Source organism: Hylobates moloch, unplaced genomic scaffold (genome assembly GCF_009828535.3).
Source record: "Hylobates moloch isolate HMO894 unplaced genomic scaffold, HMol_V3 SCAFFOLD_2, whole genome shotgun sequence".
Taxonomy (NCBI): Eukaryota; Metazoa; Chordata; class Mammalia; order Primates; family Hylobatidae; genus Hylobates; species Hylobates moloch.
Window position 1 is genome coordinate 111,067,908 of NW_026652277.1, and position 18,313 is coordinate 111,086,220.

At 32.4% G+C, this 18,313-nt stretch overlaps 1 protein-coding gene across 6 annotated transcripts in view; it reads right to left on the reverse strand.

The window, feature by feature from the left end:
• EPHA7 (EPH receptor A7) overlaps positions 1 to 18,313 on the reverse strand; it is a 184,404-nt gene that overhangs the window by 92,384 nt on the left and 73,707 nt on the right. The window contains exon 6 of one of the 6 annotated variants that reach the window (XM_032155481.2): positions 15,014 to 16,200. The exons of the other annotated variants lie outside the window; for them this stretch is intronic. Coding sequence (XP_032011372.1) covers positions 16,187 to 16,200 — 14 coding nt within the window. The 3' untranslated portion in view covers positions 15,014 to 16,186. Of the gene's footprint in view, positions 1 to 15,013; positions 16,201 to 18,313 lie in introns of those variants that run through there. 6 annotated transcript variants of the gene reach the window in all.

Genomic DNA, 18,313 nt, shown 5'->3' on the forward strand with positions numbered 1-18,313 from the left:
ATAGGTTTAAAATACTCAAGGCCTCCCTTGGTCACTGTCTTTCTGTCATATTCCACATTCAGTGTGCTAATCTTGTTGACTCTACATTCAAAATGTATTCAGAATTCACTACTCCCTACCATTCCATTGCTACTACCCTAGTGAAAGCCACCTTCTAGATTATTGCAATAGCCTCCTAAACTAATCTCTTGCTCCTAACCAAGAACTCCTCTTATCTATTCGTAACACAGCAGCGAGATTGTTAATGAGATGGTTATGAAAGTATATTCATGTCATTCTTCTATTTAAATCCCTCCAATGGCTTTCAATCTTCATCTAAAGGCAGTGGTTATAATGATTTGCAAGGTCTAACACAGCATGTCCTTGCAATTCTGTTAACACCCAACTTCCATTTCTTCTACTCTCCTCCTTTCTCACTTCACACCAGATACACTTATCTCCCCCACTGGACATGCTAACCATGCTCTTTCCTTGGGACCTGCACAGGCTGTTCTCTCTGTCCAGAACGCTCTTCCTCCATTTGGCTTTGCTTTCATATCTCACTCAGTCCTTTATTCGAACGTCATCCCAATAAAGCGTTTCCTGGCAATTTTTAAAAACTGCAATCCCTTGACACTCCATTCATGGCTTTCCTATGTATTTTGTTTGAACAACATCATCTAATTTTTTATATTTTACACATTTAGTATATTTCTGTCTGTTCTACTTGCACCCCACTTCTACTAGAAACTTTTTAAGGACAGAGATTTCTTTTTTTTTTTCTATAGCTTTTCCCAGCATCTAGAGTAATGTATGAAATGTGTGAAATGCTGAATAAATATCTTTGAATGATACAACAATATATGAGAGTTTTAAGGGAAAACATTTCACTGGTGACTTTTCAAGTATTAGCCAGCCGGGAAATGTTTTGGCATGATGGAATCCACACTTTTCTAAAGTGCATCATAAGTCATACTTTAATCATCTTTCCTCACCCAAAATAGAGGTAATCTGGTCTCTCTTACCTGCCTTTATTATCTTGGAAACCAAAATTTCTCCTAGGACATTGGTTCCTGAGTCATGGCAAATGCATCAAAGGGGCACTATTCAATCTGGGTAATAATATATTCTCATTAGCGAATTCCCATAGAAGCCCTACATAATCAATGTGCTCCCTCTAGGCACCTATCTTAAATAATAGGGAGAAAGAGGAATAGAAAATGGCATGGTCTCCTTAAAAGACTACATGGGCAAAATAATACTTTGATTATACAATAAAATAAACCAAATATGAAAAGTACTATTTTCTAATTTAAAGATAACATTATTAAGGAGGGAAGAGAAAAACAGCAAGTCAAGGTCACATTTTGCAGAATGAATTAACCAAAACTGCATTATAAAAATCCATATTCATCTTTTAATATTAAAAATAACTTTAACAATAACATGTACACACAAATAACTAACTCCTCAGGGAACTAAAGTGAATAAAGTAATGTAGGGTTTTTTTTCATTACCAATGACTTTTAACTTTTGTTTCCTTTAAGAATTTTATATTTTAGTGTCAGACTGAATGAAAATCCTCTTTCTTCAGATCTGCATTGTAATAATATAAGTAATACACACCAAGGATAAATAACTGCAGAGTATGACCTACAAGTTCTGAATGAGACACTGGCCACTAAACATTTATCATACTTTTAAAATCAGAAGTAACTGAAATGTTTAATTGCTAATCGTTATTTATTTGAAACAGAAAGGTTAAAAGCTTTTGTTAATTAACATATAAGCCAGGTTATAAGCAATATTAATGTAAATATGGAAATACAATTATCATTTTTAGACATGCTAACTAGCAACAGCATATGGTCCAAGAACTGTTCCAAGAATTTTACTTCACACCTAATAAAGAACGTGAGTGCTATGCCATGAACTGTGTATGAATCCTGACATCTTTGATTTTTCAAATACTTTTCCAACACAGCTATTCTTTGTATACTTTTTTTTAAAAAAGGAGACATCTCTTAAAGCATACATTTCATCCATTATAGAGTATGACTGACTAAATAAACTTAGTAACTTCATTGATTTTCTCAAATAATCTTATTGTCTCAAATATTTTTAATTCTATTTTGTATAAATACTTTTGTTATACATATGTTCTACTTTATACAAGGAGACTGTGGCAGAACTGGAAAGCGAAAACAGGTCTCTTGCTTCACAGCCCATCTTTCCATTACACTCTTCAGCTGAAGTGAAATTAAAAAAACAAAAACAACAAAGACTCATTCTTGGAGCAGAAGATACTGAACAAGAATACTAATTAATTAAGTTATTAGCAATGTAAACTCTCACCTAAAGTATAAGCAGGTTTATCTTTTTACACTAGTTAGAAGAAAAACCATATTTTGGAGGAATTGAGAAAAATGCCACAGTCAGTGGAATAAGGGAGGGAGATAACTAAGGAAGTTGAAATAATTCTTGTTATACAATGTTAAACATAGCAATTAAATTGTTTTCAAACAGTACACAAAATGGTAATCATAGGATGAAAGTGACTCTTTTTAATTGACACATAATAATTTTACATATTTATGAAGTACATAGTGATATTTTGATACAAGTATAGAATGTGTAATGATGAAATTAGATTGAATACCATATCCATTACCTCAAACATTTGTTAATATCATTTCTTTGTGCTGGGAACATTCAGAATCCTCTCTTCTAGCTATTTGAAAACATAAAATAAATTATTGTTAACTATATCGCACTACAATGTTATAGAACACCACAGCTTATTTCTCCTATATCGCTATAAGTTTGTATATGTGGACCAACTTCTATCTTCCTCTCTCCCCTAAACTTCTCAGTAACCACTATTTTACCATCCGCTTGTATTAAAGATTTTAGCCCTTACATATAAGTGAGAACATATAGTAGTATTTGTATTTCTATACCTGACTTATTTCACTTAACATAATGTCCTCCAGGCTCAACAATATTGCTACAAATGACCAGACTTCTTTCTTTTTTTGTGGCTGAATAGTATACCATTGTGTATATATGTACCACATTTAAAAAATCTATTGACCTGTTGATCGATACGTAGGTTGATTTCATATCTTCGCTAGTGTGAATAGTGCTACAGTAAACATAGGGGTGCAGATAGCTCTTCGACATACTGATTTCCTTTCTGAAAGTTGTTATTTATCCAAGCCAATCAACAGCATTTCCTCCAAGGGCAAAATATTTACTTTTCTCTTTTTTTATGTTACCTTGGGTATCAGCTGAGAAGGCATCTCAAAAGGTGTAAAGCATTTATTAACTCCTTACTTTATAACTGATCTTAGGACTTTACTGTATGGAGAACATGCACACCTACCCACAATATTGAACATTTCTTAACTGGCTTTTCATTAGATGATCGGTCTGTTTAGGTTCACAGTCAAGAGTGGGCATATATGTCAAACATTTTGATAAACTAATGGCTATTTCGAGAAAAGTATTGCAGATGCTAAATTGTAAAATTAGCAACATGGAAATGCAGTAAATCTGTAAAAGTTTAGTTATAACTTTGGCAACAAAAGTATAAGTCACAATATTACAAATGAAGGATATCACTGTATTTTAAGAAAAGAAGTAAACAGAGATGGCCTAAACAAGTCTCCCTAGTTTTATTTTCCACATGTATAGTCACACCACTATAATAAAATCGTGTTTTTTAAGGTCTTCAACAATATCTTTCTTGCTAAACACAAAGGTCTTTTCTCAGTTTTCTTTACCTTTAATCCCTTTCCAAATTCTGCAACTCCTGAATACATGCCTTCCTGAAATATGCAGATTATGTATTTAGCAGAAAAATACAAAAAAACATTCCAGAGCTTTTAAAAATCAAACCTAGACATCAGTCTTACTTTTTCATTTATAACTTATTTAGAAACAGAGATTCTATCTAGAATGCATACTAAATTTATTTCATGTACACACATAAACATTTTTTCAAAGAAATGATCATGGAGAGTTAAGGAAATCATCTGAATAACTAAGGACAAATTATTACTTTACATGACATATACAAACAATTGAGGCAATGTTGCTTTCTCATCCAATAACTTCGTCATGTAATTTGTATGTGTGTGGCAAATAGCAATTCAACCACATTACACCTTGTTTAGTTTATCAATTAATTATTTCTTCAAAGATATGTACTTTCTGTTTTTCAGCCACTATTGTAAACTACTATGTCATTTTATCTTTTCATAGCATCCACAAGCAAAGGCTGAATTAATAGGCTTTCATTATATAACTCTGCTTTAAGGCAAATGTAGACAACATGCTACACTGCCTCACACAGTTCAGTTCAATAGAAGTAATATATTAATCTATTTCTCAACAAAATACATATTATACAACTACTACACACCTGACATTGTTAGGTGCTTGACTTTTTTGTTGTTCACTGAGATCACAGGAAACAGGTACTTGACTTTTGATAAGACTTTTAATAACAACACTTATTTAAAAATATTCTCACAGAATTGGCTTCAAAGTATATTTACAGTGAAGCTCAATTGCTTGTCAGCGTCATGACTAAGATTAAGTGTAGTACAGTGGAGCTCAGTGGACCTGGTGGAAGGTGACAAGTAGAACTGAATAAAGCAAGCAAAAAATAAACAAAAAAACTTGAGAAAAGTAATAATTTGATAAAAATGTTTATAAAATAAAATAAGTACAATAATGGTAAGTATAACTCTTTTCACCCCAACTCTGGCAAATTATATTTCTAGTAAGTACTATAAATAATGAACAGTTATCTACAGAACACAAGCTTTGTATATCTGTAATCTTTTATAGGATACATACTTAAATTACAAATTCCATCTCTTTGCTAAGTGGCTTATAAATTTTTATATGCAATTTATAGGAACTCAATTATAATGTTAAATTTAATTTTTGCACTATATCGTAATATATATGTGCATGACAAAAGTAAACAAGTTTATATAAACATTGTTTATTGTGCACATTGGATTAATACATCTCAAATTCTGAAGACAAAAGGGAGAGCTATTTCAGAAAATGCCTTAAAATTTCAATACAATTAAGTAAAAAATATGATTTAGAGTATTTCTGAATTTCAAATAAACTGATATGATCAACAATGTGATATGGCAGATTTAAAGCAATTAACTTGTGCAGAGTATTAATTTAAACATAAGAAATGCTGGCTCAAATTCATCAAAATAATAGAAACTAATTTCATATTTATTTTTATGTTAAATTTATATCGTTTTAAACTTTTAGATTCAGGGGTACATATGCAGGTGTCTTACTGGTAAATTTTGGGTCATGGTTGTTTGGTGTACAGATTATTTCATTACCCAGGTAATAAGCATAGTATCTGACAGGTATTTTTTCTGATGCTCTCCCTCCTCCGAAACTCCACCCTCAAGTAGCCCTGATAATCAGTCCTTCCCTTCTTTGTGTCTCTCTGTACTCAGTGTTCAGCTTCCACTTATAAGTGAGAACATGCACCATTTGGTTTTCTTTTCCTGCTTTAATTTGTTTAGGATTATGGCCTCCAGCTCCATCCACGATGCTTCAAAGAACATGATCTCATTCTTTTTTAAGGCTATGTAGTATTCCACAGCATTTATACACCACATTTTCTCCATGCAGTCTCTAACACTGATAGTCATTTAGGTTGATTGCATGACTTTGCTACTGTAAATTGTGCTGTGATGAACATATGCATGCATGTCTCTTTATGGCAGAATAATTTATATTCCTTTCGTTATATATCCAATAATGGAATTGTTGGATCAAATGATAGTTCTGTTTTAAGTTCTTTGTGAAATCACCACACTGCTTTCCACAATGGCTGAACTAATTTACATTCCCACCAGCAGTGTGTAAGTTTTTCTCCAAAACCTCGCCAGCATCTGTTATTTTTGACTTTTTAATGATGCCATCCTGACTGTTGTGAGATCTCATTGCAATTCTGATTTGCATTTCTCTAATGATTAGTGATGTTGAGCATTTTTTTATGTGTTTGTTGGCCACCTGTATGTTCTCTTCAAAGCATCTCTTCATGTTCTTTGCCCACTTTGTAATAGGATTGTTTAATACTGCAAACCAGACAGGTGAAAGATCTGTACAATGAGAATTACTAAACACTGCTGAAAGAAATCAAGAGATGGCACAAGCAAATAGAAAAACATTCCATGCTAAATGATAGGAAAAAATCAATATTGTTAAAATGGCCATACTGCTCAAAGCAATTTACAGATTCAGTGTTATTCCTATCAAAATACCGATGGCATTGTTCACATAATTAGATAATACTATTTCAAAATTCATATGAACCAAAAAAGAGCTGAATTAGTCAGGACAATTCTAGGCATCATGTTACCAGACTTCAAACTATGTTACAATGCTATGGTAACCAAAAAAGCATGGTATTGGTACACAACTAGACAGAATAGAGAGCCCAGAAATAAAGCTGCACACCTATAGCCATCTGATCCTTGACAAAGTCAACAAAAACAAACAGTCGGGAATGAACTATTTATTCAATAAATGGTGCTCGAATAACTGACTAGCAGAGGACTGAAGCTGGACCCCCTCCTTACACCATATACAGAAATAAACTCAATATGGATTAAAGACTTAAATGTAAAACCTAAAACTATAAAACACTGGAAGATAACCTAAGAAATACCATTCCAGACATAGGCCCTGGCAAAGATTTCATGATGAAGATGCCAAAAGCAACTGCAACAAAAATATTGAAAAATGGGAGGTAATTAAAGAGCTTGTGCACAGCAAAAGAAACTATCAAGAGAGTAAACAGACAACCTACAGAATGGGAGTAAATATTTGCAAATTTGGCATCCAACAAAAATCTAATAGCCAGAATCTATTAGGAACTTAAACTAATTTTATATTTCTAAAGATAATTCTCTAACCAGCATATACAATACCTACAATCTAAAACACTTTCCAACTACTAGAGAACAAACTTAATGTATAATGTAGAAAAAAATATGTCCAAAGAAGCACATTAAGGTGTTAGCATTTCTGCTACTGTGCATAGAAAACTGTATCCCCGTGGCTTTTCCATGCATTATAACTAGGACATTCTGACTCAAATCCACAAATATCAAGGCTAAACGTGTGATGCAAATCCATTTCATTCTCTGATAACCATGAACACATTTGCATGTTTCACCTTTAAACTTAATCCAAAACTAGTATAGATTGTGATGTGTAGCTCATATTTTAACATTTTCCAGTATTAGTATGCATTATTTTTATTAGAATTGATTTTTTTCCCTAGAAATAGGACAAGTGTGAAAATCAAGGACAGGAAGAAATAAATAACCTAGAAGGCAACAGGACAGGCCACAGACCCATATAATCTCAGGTGCTGTCTCACCCAGCAAGTGTATGGGCTTTATCACCTTTGGCAATTTAACTTCTCTCAGCATTTAGAGTAATAACACATTCCTCATAAAACTATTGCAACTTTGATTCCTAGAGGGTCAATTAAGTGTTAACAGACCAGAATGTATCCTTCAATATATTTTATGTCAATCCAGTCTTACTTTTTCTGCTTCCCAAAATGGGGGATATTCAAGAAATATTATAAAAATTATTCTACCTCTGTTTTTAGTTTTATAACAAAATGAGACTTTTCATCTAATGTAAAACATAATCATCAACATATGTGATACATTATCTGTCTAGGGTTGTAATGTAAGTGTTTTGCCCTGACCAAACCTGGGACAATAATTATATTTCAAATTTTACAGTTTCATTGGTATTTATATTATAATTCCAAAAGATTTGTTAAAGTTCTCAGTATCATTAAGGACATAAGGAAATACTTTTTAAAAAGTGAAATAATTATATTTTTAAAAAGCACCTGTGTTTTAGAAGGGAGACCACCAGCAAAGACGTAGAATAGTAGCGGGAAAATAGGAGCAAAAAGGAATAACCTGTTAGACCCATAAGTTAACCAGTAATAATCATCCACAGTTTTCAGGTTTTTTTTAAATTTTTAATCCAATGCCTATGTATGTATCTATCTATAACAATTAAAAGAGAGACATTGAAACTATACTCTTTGAATCCTTATTAGCTTCTTATTGTGGTATGAATAACAATAAATTACATTATTTTCCTTTGTATTTTGTGAAAATTTAAATAGAGAAATGGAAAATTTCTATTTAGCAATAGAGATTATTAAAATTCAAATCACACATAGTGAAATTATCTAATTCATTTCTTGATATACTCCAGAAATGGCTGGATAGAGATCTGAACATGTATCCAGTATACGAGAGACATATAATGAATCTTTCTCGCTATAACCTACAAGAGAGGCACAAGTACTATCCTTGGTACCCAAAACATATTGGATAATGTTTCATTATAATTGATGTACCTTTAAAAGCCTGTTTAAAGTAGTGTTTAAAAAATAGTTCATGTAGTATACTGAGCACTAAAACTTTCAAGCCTACTGCTACCCTACTACTAGAATAAAAGTATTTTAATACAAGAAAGAAAAATAATATATAATCATCACATAATATTTTAAGATTGCCCAATAAAATATTTCTCACAACCTCTTCAATGAGTTTAGCATCAGAAAACGAGGCAAATGCAAGGTATACATGAAAGTTTCAGATTCTATTCAAATCTCATATGTTACAAATTGCTTGGATTTCATGTGTATCTCGCTTTGAAAGTGTAGTGGGCAGTCAAATGTAGAACTGTTCAAAGCCTTTTACACTTTTTTGTTGTTGTTTTGAGAAGAAGTCTCGATATGGTGCCCAGGCTGGAGTGCAGTGGCACAATCTTGGCTCACTGTAACCACTGCCTCCTGGGTTCAAGCGAGTCTCCTGCCTCAGCCTCCCGAGTAACTTGGACTACAGGAACGTGCCATCACGCCCAGCTAACTTTTTGTATTTTTAGTAGAGATGGGGTTTCATTATGTTAGCCAGGATGGTCTTGATCTCCTGACCTTGTGATCTGCCCACCTTGGCCTCCCAAAGTGCTGGGATTACAGTCATGAGCCACCCTGCCCAGCCCCTTTTGCCCTTTTAAGAACAGAAGTGAATAGTTCATCCCCAATACCATTTCCAGTAGCAGCCACTGCTCAAGTAACCAAGAGTAACCTCTTGCTTTGAATGGCATCCTTCTTCCAACTTAACAATTTTACCATAAATTTGAAGGATCAGTAGAGTAATATAAATTGGATAGTTTACAAAATATTATTTTTGTAAAAAAAAAATGAAGAACAAAGAAGCTTTTATCAGCCAACCTATTCCTTTTGTTTGCCCTCTATAGGGGTGGCAGTTTGAAGTAGTTAGAAAAAAAGACATAAAAATGAAGTGTCAATGAGTAATTAAAAGTGGCTGCTGGTTTTGTTTTACTGGGTTTGGTTGAATGCACAGTCAGTACAGTGAGAATCTTCACAGAAAATACCTTAAACAACAGAAGAGAGTATTACTGCTGTGTTTTCAAATCCGCAATTCAAAGTTCCACTTTTCTCCCATGGGAGACTGACCCAGAACACTGAAGAAAGATCCACAAGGATAAGGTTGCTCAATAATGTCAAAGATTACCAGTGATCAAAAGCAAGGTTCCAGTGACCGCACACCATTTCCAAAAGGTCAGAATCACAAGTTCTTTTAGTAAGTGAATGTCTTTACACACTGATTGCACAAGGCTGCAACAAAAGTCTATTTTTATTCTCTGGAATATAGATTAGAAATGAGACCTAATTTTCTGTGGATAATTTTTTGACTAATTCTACCCTTAGAAAAAAAGTACTTGTATAAACATAAAATCAGTTTGGGCATTGTGCTGTATTTTGTTTACAAGAATGTATAAGTGTCAAAGGAAAGAAAATGTATTTTCAAAGGGCCTCAAACAACTACTTTAAAAGAAACTCACTCAGATTTGTTGAAACGTATTCAGTAGATAATTGAGAGATTTCTCTCATAGAGAGCTGGCAGGAAAAGAAAATATTCCACTATTTTTCCACGTCAAAACAGTAGGGTATCAGAGACAAGCCTGTTGTTCTCACCACTGATCTCAAACCTGGAGCTCTCAAGTTAGATATACCTCAGAAAGACAAGTAAGTATCACAGGATGGAAAAAGCAGCAGCATCCTGGAGGCAAAGAAATGAATTCTCAGGGAACAACTTGCTCTTTGTTCACCGTTTATATGACTCTTGTGACACTGGAATAATGATTTCATATTGTAGCATGCTTTTTCTTCTGCACATAGTTCTTTATCACCAAAACAAACCGGAAGGAAGAAATGGAGTGAGGATGGAGGGAGGTGAGGAAAAGAGAGAAGGAGAGAAAGAAAAGGAGGGAGGGAAGAAGAAGCATTGGGAGGGAGAGAACAAAAGGGAGATAACTCATCAAACAGTATAAAAGTCTTGAACAGGAAGCCTAAGAATATCATCATGTTGCCCCCAAATCCCCCACCAACAGCCTCTGGGAGTAGAAATGTAAAAGAAAAAACAATTTTCTGGGGTTAAGGAAAGTCTGGGACTGCTGTCATTCATATGCAATTCCATCCAAATTCAGAGTGCTTGAGGAAATCACATGCTTCTCTCTTCTCTCTCTTTTCTTGTGTTTTACACTCTTCAGCTTCCTAATTCTTGCTTTTTAAATTTAATAGTTTGAAATAGTCTAAGCAGGGTGTATGTGTTAGTGTGTATGTATTCAATAGCTTAAAACCAATCAAATATATTAAATAAGAGGATGACTTTCGGGTACCTTGGAAGCTCCTACAAAGTTACAGGGGATATTCTGCTTGTGATTCCAATGTCACCTCTGAACCACTGAAATTCAACTCCCTCTCCAAATCGGTATTCCAATAAATCATGTTTCTTTTTTGCCCAGTTTGGCTATAAACGGGCTTAAATTTCAAAAATAGATGTTCACAAATGTTTAAAATTTCCTCAAAGTTCTCAATTATACCTGAATATTAAATAATAATCAAAACAATAAAATGGTTATTTTTCATTCTCTTATTTGTTTAATGGAGGTGAGATACAGAATATATCTTAAAAACTTAAAACAGCTACAGAGAGTTGATCTTTAGAATCTTTTCAGTGTTCCTCCTATACAATAATTGCCTTCCAAAGTTATACTATCTAACCTCAAAACACGATATAAATTGAGTGCAATGATGGAAGAGGTCCTGTAGTCTGATAAGAGAAGAAAATCATATGTATTATATATTTTAATACATATTACATATCTCTATATATCTTTATATTTATCTCTCCTTATAGCGATATCTATATGTACAGAGAGATAATCAAATTTTATGTTAAATTAAATAAATATTAAATTTTATAGAAATATATGCACACATATAATACCGTAGGATACCAACATTTTATTAAATAACAATTTCTCAAACTGTACAGGAATAAAATTTTACATGAACACTTAGCATCATTTTTAAAAACATGTAATACAAAAACTGGCAATAAAAATAAAGTTTTAATTTATTGGGAGATAGTGTCTTCAGAATTCAAAGTTCATTTTTAGAAACTGATTATATCTAATACAACTCATTAATTGCTAAAATTTTGCCTAGAGATCGGTTTTTAGAAGTGTCAACATTACTTGTTTAAAGAATAGTCAACGATTTATTATTCTTTTGTAGTCCTGGTTATTGAGAGGGTTACATATTTTGAGAGTGAAGACAACATTAATCTTGTATAATAATCAGCATTATTTTGTTACTTTTTCCAAAACTGCACTTTGTCACAGTTAAATTTCTAGCAAAGAATTCAATTCTACTACATCAACACCACTAACTCATAACTGCATGAGGTTTTTATTTTATAAAACATTTTTTCGTGTATTGCTTCATGTAATACTGAGATTAACTAATAAGATAGAGCGATTGAATTACTTGCCCAAGGTCACAAAACAACTTGATCAACCTGGGATTCAAACATTTTGATTCTAAATTCAGTGTCCAATTTCTCTGATATGTCTTTTATGTCTATTTTTCTCTAGATGCATTATTACATAGAAACTGATTTTATTTTGATACAGAAAAATAATCCACTGGGCTCAATATATTTATTGACTATGTAAACAGCCCAGGCAATACATATTTTTTGGCATGTCAGTACATTGTAAAAACATATGTCTAAAGAATATATAAAAGAAAAGTAAAATAACTTTGGGGAATGTTTCTGGTTAACAAATCATTCCTAAATACTAAACTAGACCCTATTTATTTACCATACAATGTACAAATAATCTCTCCCTTTATCTATATAAGTTAGATCAATTATATTTGCCATATTCCAATTCAAAATAGTGTTACAGGGAACAATAACAATTACTGAGAAATATAAATCCTCATGATTCCTAGGTTCCAAAGGGAACTAAACATAGGAACAGATGTTAATAAGCCATAAACTCTTTGTTTAGCTATATATGCCTGATTATTACGGGAAGTATGTCAATACTATATAAACAAAACAATTTCTTTAAACATGTAAAATATGAATTCATATATATTCAAACAGGATATATACATATCTGAGTGTGTATGTATATGTGTGTATATGCATACATAAACTTTACTACAGAATTCACAATAGTAAATCATTCAGTAATGAATCTTCTTGACCAATTTAAATTCTGATTTAACCTACTGGGTGGTTTGTAAACAATTATCATGAATGTATCTAATGAAAACATTATTAAATTATCACATCTTCATTCTAGAAATATTATGGGTACAGGTTTAGAATACCTGATCTGAAAATTTAAAATCCAAAATGCTCCAAAGTTAAAAAGAATTTTGAGCACCGAAATGATGCTCAAAGGAAATGCTCATTCGATCATTTTGGATTTTGTACTTTTAGACTGGGAACAGTAAGTATAATAGAAATATTCCAAAACTCCAAAAAAAATTCAAAATCTGAAACACTTCTGGTCCCAGGCATTACAAATAAGGGATACTCAACCTGTAGTAAAATGTTCCTATATATAATTGCAAGTAAGCCACTTTTTAAAAATTGAAGATTTATTTCTAAATGACAAGGGAAACTAATACTTGGGTAAAAAGTTCCATGTGGTTTTTACAAAGAAATGTTAAATATTTTAGAAATCCATATTATATGTCTTCAATTATTTTTGTAAAAATCAAAAGGTCAAATTAAAGTTATACATTAAGAGAAAAAAATACAAAGTTGGCGGTGTAAAGTTGGTTTTGATAGTGGAACACTTATAAATGCAATCACAATCTATGACCTTGTGAAGATACAGGTAGTAGTCTGTGAGAGAACTCAGGGCAAGAGGCAGAGATTCACAGGCTCACCTGCATAGGAGTGACAGTGGAAAGTGGAAAAGTACTCACCCTTTCTCCTAGTACCATCAGTCTAAATTTTCCACAATTCTTGCTGTGTAAGCATGATAACCTATTTAGTCTATTAAAGATTGGACTGCCTTCTCTTCTGCAAATCAGACAATCTATAGCTTAAAATAATGGCAGATATTTAGGTCACTTTCAAACAGACAGCCAATCCATCTACTCTATATTTTAATTTGATTTTCGGAGAACCCCCAGGGTTTCTTGAAATATTCTCAGAGAAGCAAAATACTACATATACAGTAATCATAATTTCCAAATATACAAATAATAAAACATTTATGCATTTTTGCACAAGATCATAAAATAAGACTACAACAGAAAGGCAAATTTTATATTTCAAACTTACTTTGAGAGTGTGTGTGTGTGTGTGTGTGTGTGTGTGTGTAAACTAAGTTGTTAGGATCACTGACTTTTGACATTAATCAGTTTCGGAAATTAAGAGATAGAAATTATGAAAATCAAAAGATAGGAAAATATAAAAAGTGAGGTGTCTATTAATTCAGAATAAAGAAAGTTGTAGAAAACAGAGTATATAATTGAATTTAAAGTACAAGGCTAATTGTAAATGTTTCTAATTTTATCTAACCATCTTTAACCCCAATTCACTTCAATTCATATAAACTTTAAATCCTGAACTAAACCAACATGCTGAAGTTTAGGTGGTAGCTTTTGCAAACTTACACCAGCAAACTGATACACATGTTAGCTACAGTTAATAATTCAGCACAGGTCCTCTACATACAAAATGACATGCAGATTGGTTATACCTAGAAGTGAAAGGTGACTCAATTTTAGTATCATTTTCATGATTATAATAATCTATAGGTTTCTTTGATTATGGAAGTATATTTGTGATGCCAAATATAATTTAATTTATTCACAATATCTAAGAGAAAAAATTCATAGGCATACTTTCAAGATTTGGAAGACCTCAGATCTCTTTCAGGGTCTGCCTGGTGAAAAAGGCCCAAGACCCATTCAAGCACACATAATTCTGAAGGTCTGCCTGCCAGCAATAAAGGCCGAAATTGGATACTTGGTGAGATTAATTACCTAGATAGGGCTTGATAATGCAAGTCAAATGGGAATGTAATTAAAGTGCACCTTCCATGAAAATTATTCATTGCTGATGGATCAGGTGACAGATAAATCAAAAGGCATTTTTTTAAAAGCCTACAGGTTAACTTGAAGCAAGTCTTTCGTCTTTTTAAAACTCTGTAATTGCAGGTGTGGAATTCACTCTTGCTGTCCTATCCTCATCATGATACCATAAGACAAAAAAGTAGATTGTAATGTAATCTATTAGAAATAGAAGCCAATAGAAAAACCATTAGGACCATAGTTACAAACAAAAGTCACCTAGACTGGAACCAGTTGGCTGGCAGCTTTCAGACGAGAGGATCACTCTACGCTCATACTATAATGGGGATTGCAACCATAAAAAACGACAAGTGATGAATTAATAAGTTGACTAGTCCCTAGGGTACAATTCTTACAGATAAAGGCATGCTGGAGTAATCAAATAGAGTTATAAATTAGATAAATAGAATGGCACAAGAAGTATTTTACATTGTCATTATTAAATAAAGTCTTCCTGGATGTGCTGTTAATTCTTTATTGCCAGTACATTTATTTACAGTGTAGGAACAATAAAAAATACTGTTTTTTAAGGATGGCAGGGTAATTTCAGTTACCCAGAAGGATACTAAATCTAATTTCTATATTGAGTTATCTTATATATGTTTATTATGCATGTAAGAGAAGAGAGATGAAACAAAATATCCAATTAAATGACAGTTATTAGAAAATATGGCGTTACATGTTATTCATTTGCCTACTCTAACTAATGAATACGTCTTTACTGATATGTGTAAAGAAAACACATAGTGTCTGCAAGAACAAACTTCATGCTGAACAAGAAAATCGTGTCATCCAGTAGATGGCATATGGAATTCACAAAAAAAATCAATTACTATTAGAAGAAATAATAATAACCTAAGCATGAAGGTTGAACACTTTTTGTTCTTTGGAAAACTTTGAATAATACTGATCTACAACAGTTATTACGAACCCTCAAATAGTCATTTGACTCTTTCGAAACTTTATACTTTTTAATTTAAACTTGAAAAACATCCAAAATTTGAACTCAAATTCCTTCAACAATCTATCTGTTCCAGGATCACATAAAAATACTTCAAATTAAAACATAATTAAATTTTTATAATCACTTACATGCAATTAAAATAATAACTGCAGATGTTTTAACCTAGTTCTAACAAAGAAATATTTCTAAAATTGTGTTACATAAAAAAATTTACAAAGCAGCTCTTTTTACACAGTGAAAACTCCAGAAATAAAAAAATTCAAAGTCAAACACATGACGTAGATTTTAGATATGTAAATTGGATACACAGGGTTTGTGTTTGAAGTGCTATAAATTTAAGTGTATAAAAATATATCTGTCAGAGAATTATCTGTTTATAGTTCGTCATTCCTAAAGGTTATGAATTAAAATTGAAGACAGGCATAGCAAACACCCAGTGCATTTTATCAGGAGACATTGCTTTTTGCGTTCCCTGCAGGTTCCAGTTAGTAACTTAATCTCAGCCAAACTATAAAGTAAACTGTTCATGATTTGTCAGATTAGCTGATGCTTGTCCAGAAAAATGGTCTGAAAAAAGAGTCACCAGGACACTATAATTAAGATCCATTCATCCATTTCATCCTTGGATTGAAGAAAATAATGAAACATCAAAGTAGGAAGGCAGCAGTCTAAAGGAGGTCAGCTGTTGTATTTTCAAACATAACACCAGTGTTTAATGCAGCAGGTGTACCAGAAGTCACTTACAAATTATATTAATATCCGACATTTGTTGAAATAAGATAATGGCTTTCTGTTCTTTGTTTACATAATTTTCAAAGATAAAGGAAATGTGTCTAAAAATAAAAGATTTATCAGTATTAACAAATACTGCACATAGCAAAAATAAAATTTCCAAATTTTTAGGTGGTTATACTTTTTATATTGGCAAGTACATGATATGGGACATATAATTTAAAATCTACTGGAGAAAGAAGAAGAGATATATGTCTATCTATCTATCATCTATCGTCTATCTAGCATAACACAGTCTTGGTATTAGATGTGTATAAACAGTCCTTTGATTTTATAGCATTTAATATTAATGATACTATATTAGATGAAAGATAGTTATAAATACATAGTCTATCTTTGTAGAATTAACATCTTTCTTTTTATGACCTTTATTTCTGAGATTATCAGGTTCTCAACAATGAAATTTATGTGAGGCTATATTTGGGTTCTTGGTGATGTCAGGGATGTGAGAAAATAGGATGAGATGTCAAAACAAGGAGAAAACAAGGTTATGATAATGTATTAGAAAAGAACAAAGGCAGTAATTTTTTCCAAACATAATTCAGACTCATTCTCTGTCTTAAAGTCTTTACCAGTCTGATAAATGTTGTATGAAATCAGCATAAAAAGTAATTTATTACAATTCAATTCAGCCATCATTGAGCTGAATACTCTACTATGTATGCCATAGTGTCAGGCTTTGCTTTTGTCCATGGTAAATATCATTATGATATTTTCTACCTCATGTTATCAGCAAAAACTGTTTCTCATGGTTCCAAATTTTCAAATCCAGTAGACTTTCTTGTGTCTTCATTCTATTGACCTCCTGTGACACTTGATTCTATGATTAACTTGATAAGAAAATTTCCCTTCCTTTGGTAATTGTGACAACCCCCTTATTCAATTGGCCTGGCCACCCCTCTTTGGTCTTTGTCATATGCTTCTGAGATTCTTCCAATTCCTAACTATTTGTTTTCTCAAAACTTTTTTGTCACACTTTTAAATTATACCTCCACTCCTCTTCCCAGGAAAGGCCACTCATTAACTCACCATCTATAGGCAAAAGATTCCTAAAGCTGTAACACTTAAGCCCTACCACCATTCGAATGCCCATTCTCTTAGGAATATATATGTCCTCATAAAATATATAAGGTTAAAAAACATATATTTATTACTGTCCATACATGTCTATACACATAAATACATCAGCTCACAGTGGTATAGTCTGACATAACTAGAGGTGAGGGTGTTGAGTTTAAGAGTATTAGCAGTATTTGAATAATACAATAGTGATATGGCTTAACCAGTTTTGTTTTTATCATCATATACAATTTCCATTACAAATGCTATGCTCAGACAACGTTCTGCATTTTTCTATATGCTGAAGTTAATGACAAAATATTAAAAATTAAGACACTAATTATCTGATGTCAACAGGCTATGGATAATTAAGAACTGCATGCTTTAAAGCTATGCTAATTGTTTTTCACAAATCTTCCTCTGTAGTCCTTGTGTCTTAAATAAGGCAAGCAGCTACACGACTGTATGTACATCTCTGCCATGTATTTTGTCACAGAACATACATCATCTGCTCTGCCTTGTCCCTGACTAATTTTGTTAGGCTGCAGCAATTATCTCTCCCTTTGTCATTGACCTATTTGTAAATTAAGTGCATGGAATTTGGGTAATTTTTTCCCAGGGTTCTTAATTGATCCTTGTTCATTGCTTACACTAGTACAAAGGGATCCAAAGTCATAAAAACAGTTAAAATTCAAACAAGTAACAATCATGCTTTAGCAGCTGTAATTGACAGATCTGAAAAAACAAGATCTTGATAGTGTTCTCTCCTTTACCCTATTACTTGGATCAGTTGGTTAAAACTGTTAATGATTCTTGTGCATCAATGCCTTTTCCTTGTAGCTCTAATTTACTGCACTGGTAGATTAGTACAGATGTTTTTTTGGATGGCTCTGCATCATTCCACCAGATTGCTTGTCTGGATCAAATTTGCTTCAATTCATCAC